This window comes from Nilaparvata lugens, chromosome 1, assembly GCF_014356525.2.
Source record: "Nilaparvata lugens isolate BPH chromosome 1, ASM1435652v1, whole genome shotgun sequence".
Lineage (NCBI taxonomy): Eukaryota > Metazoa > Arthropoda > Insecta > Hemiptera > Delphacidae > Nilaparvata > Nilaparvata lugens.
The window spans coordinates 40,525,973-40,546,673 of NC_052504.1; the positions used below are offsets into that span (position 1 = coordinate 40,525,973).

The 20,701-nt window shown below is 33.2% G+C and overlaps 1 protein-coding gene across 3 annotated transcripts in view; it reads left to right on the forward strand.

Annotated features, from left to right (window-relative positions):
- Positions 1-20,701, forward strand: part of LOC111048112 (interaptin) — a 31,517-nt gene that overhangs the window by 2,078 nt on the left and 8,738 nt on the right. Inside the window, exons 2-10 of one of the 3 annotated variants that reach the window (XM_039433997.1) lie at positions 1,269-1,383; positions 2,243-2,476; positions 4,747-4,980; positions 5,960-6,010; positions 7,277-7,480; positions 14,191-14,417; positions 14,827-15,064; positions 15,935-16,144; positions 20,498-20,614. In XM_039433997.1, coding sequence (XP_039289931.1) covers positions 1,269-1,383; positions 2,243-2,476; positions 4,747-4,980; positions 5,960-6,010; positions 7,277-7,480; positions 14,191-14,417; positions 14,827-15,064; positions 15,935-16,144; positions 20,498-20,614 — 1,630 coding nt within the window. The remainder of the gene's footprint in view (positions 1-1,268; positions 1,384-2,242; positions 2,477-4,746; positions 4,981-5,959; positions 6,011-7,276; positions 7,481-14,190; positions 14,418-14,826; positions 15,065-15,934; positions 16,145-20,497; positions 20,615-20,701) is intronic. The other 2 variants (XM_039434006.1, XM_039434011.1) reach the window with 2 other exon arrangements.

Consider the following 20,701-nt stretch of genomic DNA (forward strand, 5'->3'; position numbering starts at 1 on the left):
TCAGGGGATGAGGTCAGAGCTAACAAACTGTTACGCCCGATATGCTACTGAGGGTGTGGAACGAGTTCGAGTATCGTATTGATATCACTCGAGTGTCTGGAGGGGGTCACATTGAACATTTGTGAACTTGTTTTCTAGAGGGGAAAAACTTATTTTAATACTCTTCATTTTGATTTAGAACCCAAGTTTCTATTATGTTTCCTTGATTAAATACAGATTTTCAAAGTTGTGGTATTCTTTTTTAATCACGGTGTATATTGAAACAATATAACATTAAGGTTGGATCGATTGAATGGCATGATCTTCCTATAAATCTGAATTCCTCTTCTTAAATATGGAATTTTTCTAGAATAATAATAAGGGTATTGGATATACACATTGATATAGAACAGAAAAATGAATGATCTGTGGATTGACAATATTATTGATATGTGGATTGGCAATCCACAGATCATTCATTTTTCTGTTCTATATCAATGTGAGGAGGTATAAGGCCCCAACTATACGGGCTTCTTTAAATCTGGAATAGGGGCCAGAACACATTGAGCATTTTTTCAGGCGACAACCCAATCAGCCAATCGGAGAGCTTCCTGCCCTGCCGACTCGTCCGCCATGAGTGCCAAAACACGAGAAAAAATACTACTTGTGGCATGGCTCTAATTCCCATTACTAGGGCCAGACCGTATTAAGCGTTTTTTTAGGCGTTTTTAGAATCGGCAGGACAGGAAGTTCTGCTTTAAGGGTTTAAGGGTTCTGTTTTAAGGGTTGGGTATTCACAAGCAGAATTTATATTATTAGTGACCAATGTTTATTTTTATAAATTTATATTGTTACGGTAGCCTATATGACCAGATTGCATCATGATGCAAAACGAGACCAATCATCTCACAACATCTCCAAGTTAATTTATATAATTGTCGATTAATTATATCAGTGTAGCTCTCTCATTTACTAAAAATTTGTGTTTGTTTCTTCATCTACATCAAATAATAATCACTGACTGTTTATTTGGTGGAGTCTTCTTATTGGAAGTGAGTTATTTTTTTAGTAAAAAAAAATGAATATGCCTATGCCAAATTCCAGGTGGCCAAGCTATGGCATAGCTGAGAAAACGAAACTAGATTTATTCAACATTTCTTCCAATTCACGTTTATTCCCTTGGTCCTCCCAAAAATCTTGTATCTTACTTTATAATTTGTGAGTCTCATTTCTTTTGAAGTAATGCAAATCAATTTAAATATGGTGAATGTATTTTTCCATCTCTCTAGGTCACAAATGATGAGTTTGTCTGATCTCTGGAATAACGATAATGCAAACAATGTGAATGATAGCAGCCCAAGACAGCTCTTACAGAAATTGGAGGAAGAACAGTGTAAACGTCAAGTAAGGATATTTAAATTGTCTTTTGTTGTAAAGCAAAAAAACACTATGCAACTCACTAAGTTTCAATAATGAAAATTGGTATAAGAAAATTTAATTCTGATTGAAGATGAAACGTTTTGATGAACGACTAGATAAACAATTTTTCATGGTTAATTCCAGATATACCTAATAGATATTTATTAAATGTACAGGATTGTACATTTACTTTTGTCTGTCTAATTTATCTTTGCTTGACTCTATTTTAATTGACAATAAACACAATAAATAACAATACTTGTTGGTACATAGTATTGTCCATGCCATACGCATATATATTCAAATTCAAATTTTTTCATCAAAAAACATATTTACAAAATGATAGTGTAACAATAATATAAAGATACTGTAAATATAAAGAATAATTGAATTGCAGAGGTTTAAGTCCATTAAATATATGAAATAAGATACTGTAGCTATAGGTGTTTCTTGATGCTCATACTAATTATATCAAATAAAATGAAATTTCATTCATTCACCAATACAGAAAAAACAGATTGAATATAATGAAATAGATACAACATATTAATTACATAGAATTACTAGTACCCTTTTTATCATTTTATTTCAGACAGTAATATCTTAATTATCGTCAATCATTTCATTATCAAGCGTTAAATTCTAGGTGTTTCATAATTTCATACGATTACTATCAAATCAAACACTTGATGATGGTGCGATTGGCCAAAACTAGTTGTGTCTAAAAGAAGAATATAAATAAAAGGGTACTAGTAATTTTATGTAACCAAACTTCCATGTAGGACATGTAGTCCTATTGAATAGAATGTAAGGTACAAAATACTATTTTCATAATTAATTCCAGCACTGTGAACAACAAATACATGAACTTCAAAGGAAAGTTTTGGAACAGCAGGAGAAATTAGCTGTTGCTATTCGCGTTGATAAAGAAAAGGACAAAGCAATAGGACAGATGCATGCAGGATGGAAGCGCCTTGCTGCTCACTGGACTGAGCTGGAGGAGCAGCGCAATGCTTTAGCTTCGCAACTCGAATCATCAAAGTCAACCTTCAATACAAAAACTGAAGAAATGAATAAGGTAATCTCACCAATATTTCTAAACTCGTTATTTATGAGATGATGTCGATCTTCAATTCAAAAACTGAATAAAAGAATAAGCTACTCTCACAAATATTTCTCAATTCATTGATGTGATTATCAATTTTGAATTATTTTTCCATTTAGTGAAAAGTATTGGCACCCTCCCGAATCCTATAATAGTTTCAATCTTCAATTATAATAATCAGTTGTGACCAACGTCCCTTCCCAAGTTTTTGACATTATTCAGCACCTCCAAGTTCCTCGTTTTTTTAAATTTAATTTTGGAGTGTTAAATCAAAATCAAAACTATCCCTGTAAGATATTGTGGCTGCAGTCTGAACCTAACATACTACATCAGTAAATTTCACAATACACTACTACTCTCAAAATAGATCCTTCAAATCCTCACCAAAATCGACTTTCAACTTCAATCTCTGTTGTTCGTTTTTGTATGGATAACAATAAATAATCATTTGAAAGAATGATAGAATATGAATTTTTATCATGAATAAAATTAATGCATTACACGGTACCGCAGTGGAAATGAATTAGATTTTTATGTAATAGATTTTCTCTAAATTATATTATGATTTTATGATATAAAAAATCAAGGAATTCAAAACCAAGTATTATTGAAAGTTTAGATTGAAGTTTTAGAGAATAATTGTACGTTTCTTCTTTTCTTAGTACATTATTTGTTTGCTTAATCCAATAAATGAAAACTGGACGAACTCGACACTGTCGGCAATCTGAAAAAGCCTGTTTCTAGTAGCCTTATTTTATAAAATCCCATGTATCAATGTAACCGAATTCATCAATGCATTGGAAGTTTACTCGAATCTGGTAAAAGTGATGGTATCTATAGAGTATTATAATCTCACGTGGATAAAGTGGCCCAATGGATAAAGTAAGACTTATAAGACTGATTTATAATGAAGCATTTATTTTCAGGTAAGCAAACATTTTTGAGCACTTGGTGAATCTTGGCTTCAATACAATATTATAAATTTTCTTCTCATATATAATCCAATCACGCATACATAAACATTGACAACAAACTATCCTGGAAGCTTCATCTTTAGTATTCAAAGAAAATGCTGTCATATTTGCTATAAGGTCATTAAAACCTTTTATTAATTTGGAATCCCTCGAAGATGTCTATTTTTCTTTTCTACTTCTTGCAATCTTGGGGCCAAGCCACATAAAGCGTTTTTTCAGGCGTTTTTGCACTTGCAGCGGACGAGTCGGCCGGGCAGAAAGCTCTTCGATTGGCTGATTATGAGCTGATTCCCATACGCCAACCCAATCACCTGATAATGAGCCAATCCTGCCCTACCGACTCGTCAGCTGCCAGTCCAAAAACGCCTGATAAAACGCGTCATGTGGCTTGGTCCTTATGGTATAGTTAATCGGACTCTTTCAAGGTCAGAATGGGCAGGCAGAGTGATGGTTGTTGTATCAATAGGAAAGAACTCTCGACCACATTTTAAAAGTCTTAAAATCCTTCCTTTACACAGTGTCTATATTTGAAGGCTCTTTGTTTTGTTAGGAAAAATCAATGTTTTTTTCAAAAGAGGTGATGATATACATTATCATTATACGAGGAATAAACACTTGCTTAGAGATGAGATACATCGCTTCAATTTCTACAAGCGTGGCGTCAGGAGCCCTGGCATCCAATACTTATACAATTCTCCTCCTGACTTCATAAAGGATATGAATGAATGCGAGCTTAGATCTAAATTGAACATTGTTTTCTCCGAGAATGCTCTCTATTCAAAGGAAGAGTACATGAATCATTATTCTACATGAATGATCAAACTATTTCCTATCTAGTCCTACGCTTGTATGTATTTGTCTTTTGTGTAGACTATGTCTCTATGCCTCTATTTGTGGACCATTCATATATTTTTGACAAGTTCCAGACCCCCTTGATTAGGTGGACAGCGGATGCTTATTAATCTATCTATCTATAGACTACATAATAATTCCCTAATAATTTTATAAAAACTTATGCTTTTATTTTTGAAGTGTACTTGAATATGGAAAACGTAGCAAAACGGTTTATAGTTATGTTCTATACTTCTACGTTGAAATGGTAATGGAAAACGTTGCAATAATTTCTAATCGAGTTATGCTCCTAATCATTCAACCAATCCGAAAACTTTGTCAAATGCACTCCAATCTCAAAAAGAATAGTTTCGAAGATCCTCGAACGTGGAAAAAGTAAGAATAATTTTCAATCAGGCGTTTACTGCTTGTTGACAGAAAAAAGAGCGCTGGGATAAGGAGATGTCACAGGCGTTGGATTTGGCCGCCGGCTACAAGGAGAAATGCGAATCGATTGCCAGCGAAAGGGATCAGTTGGTTGGTGAAATGAGATCCAAGATCGAACAGGCATTGGCCAAGTTGTCCGAAGCTGAAAAGGAAAAAATGAAGTGCAAAGAAGAGAATAGAATTCTTCTGGATAAATTGGCTGAGAATGAAATTAACAGTGAACAGGTAAGGCAGTCCAACGAATATTCTTACTAATTCAATCTTTAAAAACAAATGTTTATCGTCACGATTGTTGAATATATATTCCCAGTCAATGTGTTCTAATTGGATCACTTTCAAGTGATCCCTTCTCATTCATTCATCTAGAAAACTCAATTTTGAATACATAAGATTCATCCCGATATCACCTGTAATCCAATAATTTATTTATTAATTATATAAGTCTTCAAAGAATGTTGCTCTGCCATGCTTTATTGAAAGTGAATCCAGGTAACAAAATGTGGAAGAATTTTCCAACGTTTTTGGATCATTGTAGAAATATCATTTTTCCTAGAAATATTTGTTGCAAACCTTTTAATTTTCAAATATTAATGTGTGTTCATTCCAAAAACCCTAATAAATAATAACCAAGCTATTGGTGCATTGATCTATTTTGATCAATCATGGTAAATTTATCGATTCACAATTATTACTCAAAATCATTCACTGTAATAAATAACATTTCTTAATATAATCTTTGAAGAATGATAATTTTCCCTCTTGAGGATGAATAGAAAGATGAAAATACTGCCATGTATAATATCGTACTAAACTAATCACTGCGATTATGAATACTTGGATAATCCACTGAAAACTAATGATAAGCAATGGTGGACCATTGATAGTCCCTATCGTTCCGCCGGCAGACTGAAAAGCATTGTCAAGGGGCAAGTGTGGACTTCTAAGCCGCACGCTTTAAATTGGCAATGCCAATGCCTAATATTCGGCTAATTGTCGGTCCGGATTTAAAAAAAATCTGTAGTAAAATTCACTTCAAACTGTCAGCATGCTGAATCATGACTGCGATATACTTGACAATAGTTCCTTGATTCCACTGTTCCATAATATCAAATTTCGCTGGGGATTTAATTATTATCAATTGGTGGAAAACAAATCGACGAGTATTATTCAACCTCATATCATTACTTTGTTGATAAACTTTCAGATAACTTTATGTGAACGCCTTGACAGGTGTCTCAATTTTCTTAGAGATGTGGTAAGTCTCTCATATCACATGACTTACACTATCGAATAAATCCAATTCATTCATTATTTATTTTTTTCTTGCTTTGTTATCACGATGGTCTTGTAATATTGCTTGTAAATCATTTGTTTGTAGAATATTTAAAGGGTTGGTGGAAAGTTTGTAAACAGCTGAATATTTATTTTTTAAAAGGAAAATTCAACCATAGGTCTGATTGGAATAAACCAAGGTACCTAGAATATTAGGTACTTTGGAATAAACTACTTTTCTGTCACATCAAAGTTTTAAACCGTCATTTTGAATCTAACTTCATTTTTTTTTAATGGGAAGGTGTCATATACATGATTTCGATCGATACAGAATTTCAAAAGAAAATGAATGGCGAAAGACTATTAAAAAAATGTAAAAATATTTGGCTGTTTTAAACTTTTCACCAATTCTATATACTGTTCATCCACTTGGATTCTCCATCTCCGTTTCCTAGTCATTCCCATATTTAGTTCTTTTTTTATTGCGTATGATTCAATTTTTTTTCCTGGAATTGCTAAAATTTGATTTTCATTTGAATAATTTATTCATCACATTTCTGCATATTAAATTACTGTATTTCCATTTATGCCTGAATATTTGCATTTTATTGTCTGATTATCATATTTTTTTATAAAGTTGGCTGTATTCTTGATTTAATTACGTTGATCTTTTTTCTCAAATCTTACTGACTACTTGCTTGAGGAATAAATAAGCTTAATCACGCTTTTGTTTTAGTAACTAAAATGAAGAATTTTTTATGACTGTATGTCGCAGAATAAATGATAGATTATATATTAGAATAATGTCCAATTTCAATATTATTAACACAAGCTATTTGGTTATTATTCCCTAGGAGCAAAAAGCTGGATTTGCAAATGTAATTCAATAATAAATGGCAAACGGCGTGGGCCATCCAAACATCAAATGCACGCATAAAATTTCTGCAATTCATACATAAGGCTTTTATGCTAAACAATCCGCTCCTAATAAGCAAGTGACTCCTCATGATAATTACATTTCAAAATTCAAATTTCAATAGTGAATTTCATCAACTTACTTGTCTTTGAATTAAAATTTCTATAAAAAAGCTATATGGAGAATATTGTCATGATTATTCATGATAACTATTATACATTTTTATCATCACAAAATCATTGATTTCCTTTACTCATTCTAAAGTATAAAGTAATTAGTGTATAAAATTTTCAATTGTAAACTTGAAGGTACCGTATTTGTTTTTTCATTCAGGATAAGCAATTGATATCAGAGTATGAATTGAAATTGAAAGAGGTTGAAACGAAATTGACGCAAATGGAAGGAGAGGTGTCTGTTTTGAGGGAACAGAAAGACCACGCCAATGCCAAATGGAAGGATGAAAAAGCGCGTCTCACTTTAATAGAACAACAGAAAAACTCTTTGCAAAGCTTAGTAGAAGAGTTGAAAACCACCGAGGTAATTATACTACAGAATTATTGCTTTATGATCTGAAAACTGTAAAATGATGAGCAAAACAATTTGAAACTGTCACAATCACTAATAGAACAGAATAATTTTCATTTCACTTGCTCAAAAATACTACTTGAAAGTATACAGGGTGTTTATGAATGAATATAGGGGTTTTAACTTGTTATAATATTTTTTTAATTAAACTTACAGTTGTAAATGATAGGTCAAATGAGAGAGTAAATCAAACAGATTTACTAAGAACCTAATAAATGTTCAATGCGTCTACCATATGTCACACGGCGGCGCACATCCAGCCAATAGCCAAGTTCTTGCCAAACGTTGATAAGTGTGTCTTCAGTAGGCCTTATTGTAGCAACAGCTGCTTCAATCCGATTTCTCAATTCTGGGAGAGTAGCTGGTAGTGGAGGCACGTACACACGTTCCTTGATAAAGACTCAAAGGTAAAAATAGCATAACTTTTGGTCGGGAGAGCGAGGCGGCCATGCATAGCAAGCCATGTCATTGCAGCCTATCCAGCGCTCGGGTACAGTCACCATCTTGGCTACTACCGCTGTCCAGCGTTTTGCGGCAGAAAAACTAATCGCACATGCGCACTGGTGCCAACAAACAAATCTGTTACTGAGTTACTCTTTCATTTGACATATAATTTATAACTGTAAGTTTAATGTAATAAATTTTATGAAGAGTCAAAACCCTATATTCACTCATAAACAACCTGTATTACAGAGCAATGCGAAACACGAGCATATAATTTACGTTTATATAAACTTATATAGTAAATTATAAATAAATTCTGTTTATGACCACATAAACATGAAGAAACATCTTTATAAAAATACAAATATATATTTCAGTTGACGTATCATAATGAATTCAAAATTGATGCTAGTGAAGTAAATACTTTCTTGAAAAATCAGATAAATATCACTTTAGTGCAAGCAGGAGTCGATTGATTTTTTCAAGCAGACACACTCATTCACACATTACACAAATTATTGTATAGTAGGACAGAAATTCTGAGGCACAAACTTATTCCAAAGGTAGATATTCAAGTTCAACGCAAAACAGTAAACCCAAGACTAGAAAGCACTCCTGAAAAAGAGCACAGCTTGCTGTATGTCATTTCACCAATTCCATAGTTACCTGCCGCGTTTGCTGGGTGAATACTCTCAACCATGGGCTGACCATAGCTTCCACTCATCCCGTAGAATAGAGCTAGGGGCTAAGCTCTAGCCGGTGAGCTCCCCCTGTTATCTCAGTTATTATTGAAGATATCGACTCAATTTTTTTTAAATGAAAGAGGAAGACAAAATAAAGCGCGCTAACATATTTTTATACCATTTGATTCAATTTTAATATTAGAAATAGCTGTTTTAAAACTAACCTTATTTTGAAGAAAGGACGATTCTAAATTATAATTATTTTTATCAACTATTATGGAAGATATGGGACTCAATTTTTTTTAATGAAAGAAGAAAAAATACGTGTCGGTAACTGAATAACAATTTTAATCGATGAAATTTAATATTGTTAATATTAATAGCAAATATTGAATTTTGTCTAACCTATAATCCTATCATGTTTTTACTTGCACCATAGAGTTGTAGAGTTATAGAGTTGCTGCTCTATTCTCCAAAGGTCACAAATTTGAAGCATGCTAAATAGAGTTGTCATCGTTTTTTGAAATTGCTCGATAAGAAAGATTCTGATCCCAGCCTGTTCGATTATTGATTCAAGAGTTCAATATTCATTTTATTGTTTTTTTATTATTATTATTGGTTTACAAACTTCAATTTGATATATTTAAATTCTAATTCCATCTACATTTTTTCCCATAATTGGAATACTTTTTTTTGAAAAAATTGGTAACCCCAATGTATACTTAATTTGTGAAGTCTCATTTAGGTATTAATAATTGAAGTTTATTTATTTATTCAATCATTCAGAATTATACAAAAAAGTAACAGAAAAGTACCACAGGCTAACTTATGCTTAAAACGGTTCCAATTATAATTTTCACCATCTTCAATGTTTTCAAAAAAATAACAATTATGGAAAAAAAAATATTTTGAATTAGAATTCAAATATATCAAATTTGTAAAAAAATTTTCTAATTCCATCAAAGAGCTAACCATTACTGCTGACCACATTTTCTCCTGTATTTAATTGTATTGATGAAGTTGATAGGAAATATGAAAAATATAAAAAATGTGCCGATTTTTGCCTGAAAAATGTTAAGAATATTTTTATATGGAGCTAACCATTACTGCTGACCACATTTTCTCCTGTATCTAATGCTATTGATGAAACCCTACCTACCAAAGTTTGATGTGACTCAAACCTAAAGTGATGAAGACTGAGCAAGCCTGAGGGTTGCTCAGTCTGGTAAGGCTTTGTTACAGCAGGTTGGGCTATGCTTGGTTAGAGGGAAGTTCAATGGTTGGGCAGGACTGTATTTGTTAGTTTGAGTTAGGCTTTGTTAGGTTGGGGATAATGAAAAACTTAGGTTACAAAGGTTTGGGTTAAAAAAGCTTAAGTTGAAAAAGATTGATTCAGGAGAGCTTTGGTTAGGGGAGGTTAGGTTAGTAAAAATTTGTATAGAAAGGATTTGGTTAGGAAGTCTCAGCTCAGAAACGCTTAGGTTGGGAAAATCTTAGGTTAGGAGAATTTCAGGTTAGAAAACAGTTGGGTTACGAAAAGCTTAGGTTAGGGAAAACTTAGGTTAGGAAAATCTTTGGTTAGGAAAAGCTTTCGTTTGTGAAAGCTTAGGTTAGGAGAAGCTTTAGTTAGGGAGAGCTTAGATTAGGAAAAGCTTAGGTTGAGAAAAGCACAAGTTAGAGAAAGCTTAGGTTGGGAAAAAATAGGTTAGGAAAAGCTTATATTAGGAAAAGATAAGGTTGGGAAAAAGCTCAGGTTAGCAGAAGCTAAGGTTAGGAAAATCTTTTGTTAGGAGAAGCTTAGGTTAGTAAAAGCTCTGGTTAGGAAAAGCTTATGTTAGGAAAAAGCTTAGGTTGAGAAAAGCGTTGTTTAAGAAGAGTTTAGGTTAGGAAAAGCTTAGATTAGGAGAAGCTAAGGTTGGGTAAAGCTTAGGTTACGGAAATTTTAGGTTAGGGAAAGCTTAGAATAGGAAAAGCTTAGGTTGGGAAAAGCTTAGGCTAGGAAAAAGCTTAGTTTGGGGGAAAAGTGGTGTTTAGGAAAAGTTTAGGTTAGGAAAAGCTCAGGTTAGGAAAAGCTTAGGATACGAAAAGCTTTGGTTAGGGAAAGCTTTGGTTTGTGAAAGCTTGGGTTAGGAATCACTTTGAGTTGGGAAAAACTTAGGTTGGGAGAAGCTAAGGCTAGGAAAAGCTTAGGTTAGGAAAAGCTTAGGTTACGGAATGTTATGGTTAGAAAAGGTTAATGTTAGGAAAAGCTTAGGTTAGGAGAAGCTAAGGTTAGGAAAAAACTAAGATTGGGTGAAGCTTAGGTTAGGAAAAGCTTAGGTTAGGGAAAAGCTTAGGTTAGGGGAATCTTACGTTAGGTAAAGCCTAGGTTAGGAAAGCTTTGGTTAGAGAAAGCTCTGGTTAGGAAAAGCTTGGGTTAGGAAAAGCTCAGGTTAGGAAAAAGCTTAGGTTGGGAAAAGTGTTGTTTAGGAGAAGTTGAGGTTTGGAATAGCTTAGGTTAAGAGAAGCTAAGGTTGGATAAAGCTTAGGTTAGGGGAGTTTAGGTTAGGAAAAACTTAGAATAGGAAAAGCTTAGGTTAGGAAAAGTGTTGTTTTAAAAAGTTCAAGTAAATAAAAGCTTAGGTTAGGAGAAGCTTTGGTTAGGAAAAGCTTAGGTTGGCAAAATCTTAGGTTGGGAAAAGCGTTGTTTAGGAAAAGCTTAGGTTAGGGAAAGCACAGTTTAGGAGAAGCTTAGGTTGGGAAAAGCTTAGGTTAGGGAAAGCTCAGGTTAAGAGAAGCTTAGGTTGGGAAAAGCTTAGGTTAGGAAAAAAAGCTTAGGTTGGGAGAAGCGTTGTTCAGGAAAAGTTTAGGTAAGGAATAGCTTAGGTCAGGAGAAGCGAAGGTTAGGAGACACTAAGGTTGGGTAAAGCTTAGGTTAGGGAAAGCTCAAGTTAGGAAAAGCTAAGATTAGGAAATGCTTTGGTTAGGGAAAACTCTGGTTAGTGAAAGTTTAGGTTAGGAAAAGCTTTGTGTTAGGAAAAACTTAGGTTAGGAGAAGCTAAGGTTAGGAAAAGCTTAGGTTGCGAAATGCTTAGGTTAGGAAAATCTTTGGTTTGGAAACTTTGAGGTTGGGAATAGCTTAGGTTAGGAGTAGCTAAGGTTAGGAGATGCTAAGGTTAGGTAAAGCTTAGGTTAGGGAAAGCTTTTGTTGAGGAAAGCTTTGGTTAGTGAAAGCTTAGGTTAGGAAAAGCTTTAGGTTAGGAAAAACTCAAGTTTGGAAAAGCTAAGGTTAGGAAAAGCTTAGGTTAGGAAAAGCTTAGGTTAGAAAAATCTCAGATTAGAAAAGGCTTAGTTTAGGAGAGATTTGGTCTTGGCCCAGGCTCAGTAAGCTTTGGTCGGACTTGTTCAGGTTAATAATTATTAGACTTGATTCAAGAGTTCATTCAATTAAAATTTATCATCGTCATAAAAAAAGGTGATCAAAAGTGAAGGTTTGACAATTGTTCACCACTTCTTCGACTCCTAGTTCTTAACTTTAAGCCTTGTACACATGTCCGTACAGATTCGCGCGAACAATCGTATGTACACATGCTTCGGCATTCACTGTACGTCCTTGTGGACGCGTTCCAGGTATGCCTCGGCATTCAAAAAGCTATCTGATTTGCAGACGACACGAAGACACGGTAGATGTAAATTTTCCACATCATGACAACAATGGCATCATTCCATCATTGAAGATAATTATTACAAAATACAGCTGTATCATTTATTTCAATGACTTGTATAATAAAATCGAAAATAAAACTTAACAAATGATGTTGGTGGGTTGAACGATTGTAGGTTGAAGTAAGGAAATAAATTGCTACATGACATAAGATATGAGATTGTCAATTCAAACTTTATTAGGATGTCAAAACATTATTTTGTTAATATACTGAATCTAATTCAACTAGTTATCCAAACAAATGATTCCATCATGAGGGAAGCAGTAACTTTACAAGAACGATTGGCCCTAACTTTGAGATTCTTGGCATTAGGCAATTCATTTGTTGGTTTCCAATATCTATTCTGAATCTCAAAAAAAAATTCTACAATAATTCCAGAAGTTTTGATGACCCAATCAAAGCCCTTAACACTGTCCTACAAAATTGACAGACTTCCTTAACGAAATTAGCCATAAATTGAATCAAATACTGAATTGCTGCCCATTTTAAACTAACTCTGCTCATACACATGACAAAACAAGATTCTCCAAAAGATTAGCTTCAAGATTTACCTTTAAGGAATACTAGTTCAATGTTTGAATAAATCTCTCTATGGATAGCCTAGCTATCTAAAACATATAATATCATATTGAAGATTACAATTTTAATTACCAACTCTGATTGATAACATAAAACAAATATAAGATGATTTGATAGCCACAGTAAGATAATATGTGAGCTATACTTTTTTGTAGAAACCCTGTAGAGAAGCTATTTTCACTCAAATCATGCAGTTCTAAATTTGTTAATCATGATACAAATTATATACCCCATGCATGTTTCTATTTAAATATTTGACAATCCACATATCCTACAAAATTACAAAAATCCTACAATTTACAATTAGTTATTGGATCACAATTTGATTTGTCATTCTCAACTTAATACATTTCATTGAAATAACTTAGTTCCATGAATATTATGTCTAATAAGATTTTCAAAATATTATCTAAAATTAAATATAAGCCATATACGCTGATAATTTATCAAAATATTCTACATAAATGACGTAATGAGGTAATTCAATCTTCAAAGCCAGAATCCAGAATTATTCAAGAATATGCTGGATTCTATGTATGTTGTTTGGATGTCGATTTCACATGCATATATTTACATAAATGTCATACTATGAAAACCACTGGATTTTTGACCTGACAAACCGTACCTCACTTATATCAGTGATCAGTTTTTGTTTTTGAGGTTAGATTTTTCTTCTTCTTCTTCTTCTTCTCTTCTTCTTCTTCTTCTTCTTCTTCTTCTTCTTCTTCTTCTTAACTGTAAGATATAGAGCAGTAACATATTATATTACTGATAAATTTGGCGTGAATACGCGAAAAATGCGCGTTTATTGAATATGTGAGAAACTAGTTCCATGTAAAAGAGTGACTACATGGTTTATTGTACACTATTTTAACCACTGAAACTACCTGATTTCATAGACTTCAATAAAAAATTCAAATAATTCAATCAAAATTCGAGTTTATCAAACATACTCGCATATAAAATCAAATTCAGTTGAGCAACAAGATGAGAAAATGTTTTCGTTATATTGCTAAACTAAATTTATTCTCGAATTGGAAGTGGAAGTGTAATAGAGTTGTATTATGGTAGTTTTATTGTACTTTGTAACATGGTACAGGAAACATCAGGTGCAATCCAAACTAGACATTTTGCTCACAAAACCAAAAATCCTTGTCATCATCATGTCTATTGAGGACGAGTATCACTACTTGCATAAAATCAGACGCACATTCTGTACAATAAATAATTGTTTTCTCTTTAAATTTTACAGAAATCATTGAAAGAAGAATTAAAAAACTCAGCCCAAAGATTAGAGTTGGAAAAAATTGAACTGCGATCAATATTCCAAAGCCAGCTAGAAGCAGTTGTGAAAGAGAAAGTTAAGGAATTTCAGGGCCAACTAGACTCAGGTCTTGCTAGTCTCAATGCTCAACATATTTCAAGAGAAAAAGATCTAGCCCAGCAAACAGCTCAAGAGTGTGGTAGACTCGTTGAAAGGTAAGGCCTTTCTGCAGCGATAAAAACGTTCCTTTTTAAAAACGTTTTAATATAAATTAACAAGATAAAAACAACCAGTTTCGGAAGTTTACTCCATTTTCAAGTTTTTAAAAATACAAATTTTAGATTTTTGGAAAAAATGGAGTAAGCTTCCGAAACTGTTTATTTATAAGAAAGTGGCATTGATGCCAATACAGTGTTCACTAGATCGTGAATTTTTAAATTCGTCTACCAAAGCTCATACTATATCGATTATTATTATTCTCAAACTGGCTCAGTGTCTAGTTAATACTTTCCATTTCTTACAAATATTTGCTTTTAGACTTGGTTTTTATTTCTATTCTACTTGCTGAATAATACACTCATTATTTAATTTCAATCTCACAATAATTTTCTCCTCATTTTCCAGGCATCGATTGGAAATTCATAACTTGGAACAGAAACATCGCGCCGACTTGAAAATGATGCACAACAGGCTGCTGGACATTGAGAAAGAGAAAATCGAGTTGAAGATGAAGCTGGACAAGGAGACGAGACGACGCGCCGAAATGGCGCAGAAACTGCACGGAGTGATGGAGTCCAATTGGAAGCAAGCGTTGCAGATAATTGTTAGTTCACCAGCCACAGGCGGCAGTCACAACATTAAGGTTGCTTTCATTGTTATTGCTCACATGTGTTCATCTCCCAACCAAATCCTAGTCCGGGAATCGGTTAACAAACAATCATGTCCTGCTTCCTGGTATGCCTGATGTTCGGAATTTCAAGTAATGCTTATGCTTATTCCTTTCCTTGTTTGGTCTTTGCATTCTTCACTCTGAACTGCTCCTGCTCCTCAACTGCTCCTACCTTTTATCTGTTTTATACCTTGCGTTTCATATCTGCTCTTCATCTATTTAATGTTTCTGTACCGTGTCCTGTATACTTACTGTTGTCATACTTACGTTTTTACTGTGTTCTATATCCATTCTTCTCCACAATTAAATTATCGTTGAATTTAAAAACATTTTTAATGTGCCAAGTAATTGATAATCCCAATCAAAAGTTTTGATACTTCTGAAACCATTTTATCTATTGAAACTTGAAAATTCTCATTCATCTAATAAATTGTTCGTATACTCATCAATTGAACTAGGCTAATTATTATGTGAATATGCTACAATTAAATACTATAATAAATTGAAGTTTCAAATAAATTTTAAATAGACTCGTTAACATTAAGTTAATTTATAGATTGTTATTTTCTAGATTCTATTAACTTTTTTGCTGGGAGCCAACCTCTGTGCTGGTACAATCGCTAATTGGCCCAGTGTAACGTTTAACCGAGGCTGTCATTACTCAATTGTTTTGCCAAAATCTACGGAGTAGATATTTTTTATCGAGTATTAAATTTATAATTTTACATCCGTAGTTGAAAGAATTGTAAACTGCAAACATATTTATAGACACTGGGTCTTTCTTCTGTTTACATGGAGTGCCTTGCTACTATATCAATGTAATTGATGAATTTTGTTTGGCAGAGCGAAGGAGAGCGCAAGAAGAAACAGTGGAGCAGCCAGGACGAGCGGAAGCTGGCCGAAGATGGCAGCTGCTCGAGTCAAAGTGGCGAGGCGCCGTTCAACGTGGACAGTGGTCAGCTGACCTACCGCATGCACGCTGATGGCCAGGCAGCCAGCACCAGCAATCAGTCACAACCCAGCCAGCTGCAACTCAAGCGATACATTCAGATGGTCTGTACACACATCAGCCTTCTTTGTTGTCACACACATCTCTATATTGAGGTCCATGTTATAATGAGTGTTTGATTAGCAATGGTATTGCTATCCTTGTCTATCTTATCTTGTCTTACCTATAATTTTTATTCATTTATAACTCTACCTTCATTGTATTATCATTCATCCAATCATCATCACCTAGGCTTGAAATACTTCTAGAAAGTCGCCTTTGTAAAATAATAAATAATAATCATTCAACAAAGCGGATAGCGCTATCTCTCTCTCCCGCTCTGTTGCCAGATCGGCTTTTAACGATGTAGAATAAATAATTAATTCACAAAATATTTCATCTTAATTATTAAAATTCATTATGAAATTATTGAAAAATATAATTTCTTGCTTAATAAAATATGATTGATTATTTAAACGAGGATGAACAATTAAAACTGCATTAATAAACCTGTATCAGCTACCATCAAGAAGACATTGACTAGACAGTGAGGATCAGCAACGTTGTTCTCCTATCCTTCTCCACTGCCATTATAACGTGGACCTCACTATAGCAGTTCCATGCCCATCACTGTTCACTAGCCTGTCGGCTCACATAGTCATCGATCACCTGAATGTAGGCTGAAGCTAGTCTGTTCAGGGTGCCAAGAGACGATGATGACAAGCATCCGCACGCAAGGGGTGATCTTAGAGCAGCAAAACCAATTCGATTCACAGTTCTCAGAGAGTAGGAAATTAATGGTCACTGTCGTGTCAATTGATTGTAGTCAAAAACTAGACAAACTGAATCATAGGATGAGGTTTGAAAAAGTCCATTTAGTATAATTAGGATAAAATAAATAGCTTATTAGTTTCTGCCTAGGTGCTAATTTTTAAATAATAAAAAAAAACTGTCGTGTCGGTAACATTCATTTTGTCCAAATTTCAAATTTGCAAAAATAGATGATCAAATAAAATATTATTCGTGTTTATTATCTTGAATTATCCAAACATTTCTTATAATATCCAAAAGCAAAAGCAAAAACCTAACCTCCCTAACATTCACATTTAAAACCTGATTAAACAGAAATTTTTAGGCTCTTCTAATTTTTCATTCAGACAAATTGAAATCCAGCCGATCTGGTAGTACGGTATAATTCTGTTGCAGTATGTGATTCAGTATGAATGAAAACACTGTGAACTGGAATTTACAAGTTTCTCTTTATGAACGGTATGTTTGTTTATATTTATGTTCCGCATTTTACGGCAAAACACGACTATAGCTTATGCATTTTGACAGGTATGTTTCTTTTTGGATTGCGCATCGACTTATATATATAATGTTTTTTGAAATTTTGCAATTAAAGGATAATATAAAAGGAAAAGGAGCCTCCTTCATACGCCAGTATTAGTTACCGTAAAAATCAGATCATAGAATTATTCATAATAAATCAGCTGTCGAGTGGATTATTAATTTCATTTAATGGCGCATGCAATTGATAACTCAAAGTAACATAGTTTTTTCTCCCGACCTTTCTCTGCTTTCTCTGATGTTTCGGTTTTTTCTATTCAAATCGAATCAAATTTATTTCCATCTTCATACAACATACACGATACAGTATAATTAGAATGAACTATTCTAATACACAGTATTAACCGTTTAATGCAAATGAAATTTTCACCAACAAAAGTAAAACTTGCTCGCTGGTGGGAGTCCATCCTAAAACTAAATTTAATAATTATTAAATACTAGCAAAAATAAAAAGGAAAAGGAAAAAACATAAGTTTAGGAAAACCTAGAAATGCCATATTTAATTCAGGAAGAAAAGAAAAGAAAATACTCATTAGAAAAGAAAAAACAACACTTGCTAATCTTTGAACAGAGTAATTCATCAAAAACCAGATTAAAACAATAGAAATACCAGAATATTGTAATCTGCTATGCTTATCTTATTTACTTGAGGTATTGACAGGAACTTTAATTCTTGGGAAAAGTTATCACATATCCATTTATTCAATATTTTACTATTTTGCTCAATATACCTGCATTCATTTCACTTCAAGCTGTATATCTTGATTATTGTTGAGCAGGAAAGTGTTATTTTAATGTTTGATTGAAAAATTTCAATAGGATATAGGATATTCAATTGAAAGCAATTGATATGAAACGCTCTTTTTAATATAATTACATAATTTGTCTTTTTTCAGTTAGGGCTACTCTTAAATAAAAAAATGAAAATAGAAATCCAAGTACCGTTTTTAAAATTGTTTACTTACAACATATTTTTGCTATATGATGCCATTATCAAGTGATTGGAAAAAATAAACATTTATTATTTTATAATAATAATAATTTTTTTCTTATCACTTGGGTACTTAGATTTCTATTCTTATTTACATAATCCTATGTACTTATATATAACATTATTCCAAATTCGCAGTTCACTTGTATTGAACATTCCAAATTCGATCATAATATTGTGAGACCTTGAAAACTCATGAGTCATCTGTAAAGGAACTGGTAAAGTCATTCTGGCAAGGATTAATATTGTTTATTATTATTAAACGAAAAACCCCAAAGATTTTTGCTACTGCAAATATTGACAACAGGGTAAACAGCTAGATGGAAATTCGATGAGCGTTACTATTCAAAGATTATTTGAGGGCTGTCAATATTTACAGTAGCAGAAGTCTTCGGGGTGAATTACACCATTTAATTTGGATTTTCGTTTAATAATAATAATTAATTCATTAGCATTTGAATAATTGCAATATCTCAGTAATTTCCACCTGTAAATTAATATTGTTATAAGTCTAGTTTCTCATGAAGGTGCAATTTGCTACATCCCAAACATTTAAAATAACATTAGAATATCACTGAATTTAAAAGTATAACAATAAACTATAATCGTTTTATCAATCTGCCATTTTGAAATTTTAATTTTCCTTTTTATTAGCCGACCTATCCACTCTAGTTGCTTTACTGGTTAAATCTCTTAATACTGTAGAATTATACCCTGAAATTCAACGTAGTATATTGCAATTTTAGTAATCATGGAATATGCTTTTTCCAATTTCAACATAATGTTTTTCAAACAGAATAAAGAATAAACTATCTATTGTTGTCCATGCCTATTGAACGATGCCTGATGCCCAAATCCATTTTCTAGCTTGAGGCAATTATGACAGTGACAACTTGTTGTCAGTTTTATTGGATGTACAATGGGCTGAAAAAACTCTATGCAAGATGATCTGGTTGTATAAGGTAAAAAATGTGTTCAAAATAAGTTAGTTGTCATCTTGCATTTTATAATCATCCTCCAATCTTGGATTCATCGCTTGAATATTGCTTATGCAACCTCATGTAGTTAACTATGAGATATATACTTATAACTCAGTTCATTGCATTATAAAATATTCACTGTGACTAATAAAATTGCTTGGATTTGAAAATTATTGGCTATTGAAAACATGATACTGATTTTCTTTAGTGCATGAAGATTACAGTAGCATAATCGTTGATCCGTGACCTTTTGAGGCTATGTGATTTGACGGTAAAGCTAGCCGATTCACTATCCGATTTCTTGTCCAACAATGTTGGACAGGTAGTAAGACTAGTCGGATATTTCACCACTCACACTCTGACTGGTGGTCCACGAGTTTGTCCAACATCGTCACTCACATTCCAACTCGACTCTGACTACGCGGCTGACCCTGGAATGTTGAATGTGTTGGGTCTCCAATCCACTCAACCCGTCTGACTAGACATCCAACATTCGACCCAACCTAAACAACCCCATTCGCGGTCCGACGTCCAATCTAACTTTGAATGTTGCACCACAATTTGAACAAGAAATCGGTTAGTGGTCCATAACTTGAATATTACTTCTGATCGTCCGAAGGATAGAACAAAAACTAAAGAATAATTTATAACTAACCTAGTTAAAGAAAACCCGTTTTGAAATCACCGTATAGTTGGAAATGAAAAATACAGTTATGTATATTATTTAAACTGAAAATAGTAACGATCATCATAAATCTAAGTACATCAAAGCCGATTATTATCTAATGCTGAATAGTTGAGATTAATGCACTTGAAATTTATTCCTCATTCGTGGGATGATCATATAGGGAAGACACTAAATACCAGCTGAAGTAGCATATAGATCCTTAGGATGAATTCCACTATGCAGTTTTAGAATTACAAGAATGTATCTTGATTATTGTTTATTAGCATAGCGTTTTTAGTTTGTTAATCCACTACAACCTTACATATTCATGAATAATAATCTTACAAGCTACTCTAGATTTTTATAAACTGCATTTAAATGTCTATCCAATCATTTTTATTGCTTCACATAAATTGTTCTATTTTTGCAGCTTCTAGAGAGAGCTCCAGGTCATCCAGTTGAAGATCTGAGCTGTTTGGATAATGACACTACTTTGAATAGTGGTTCATTAGCAGATAGTCAATCAAGCTGGGCGAAATTTATGAATGTAAGTTTCCTTCGAATCAATATCTTCAATTTGAAAAATATTTCCTGTAAAATTAAATATAAAAATATTTCATTGTTCATTCCACTT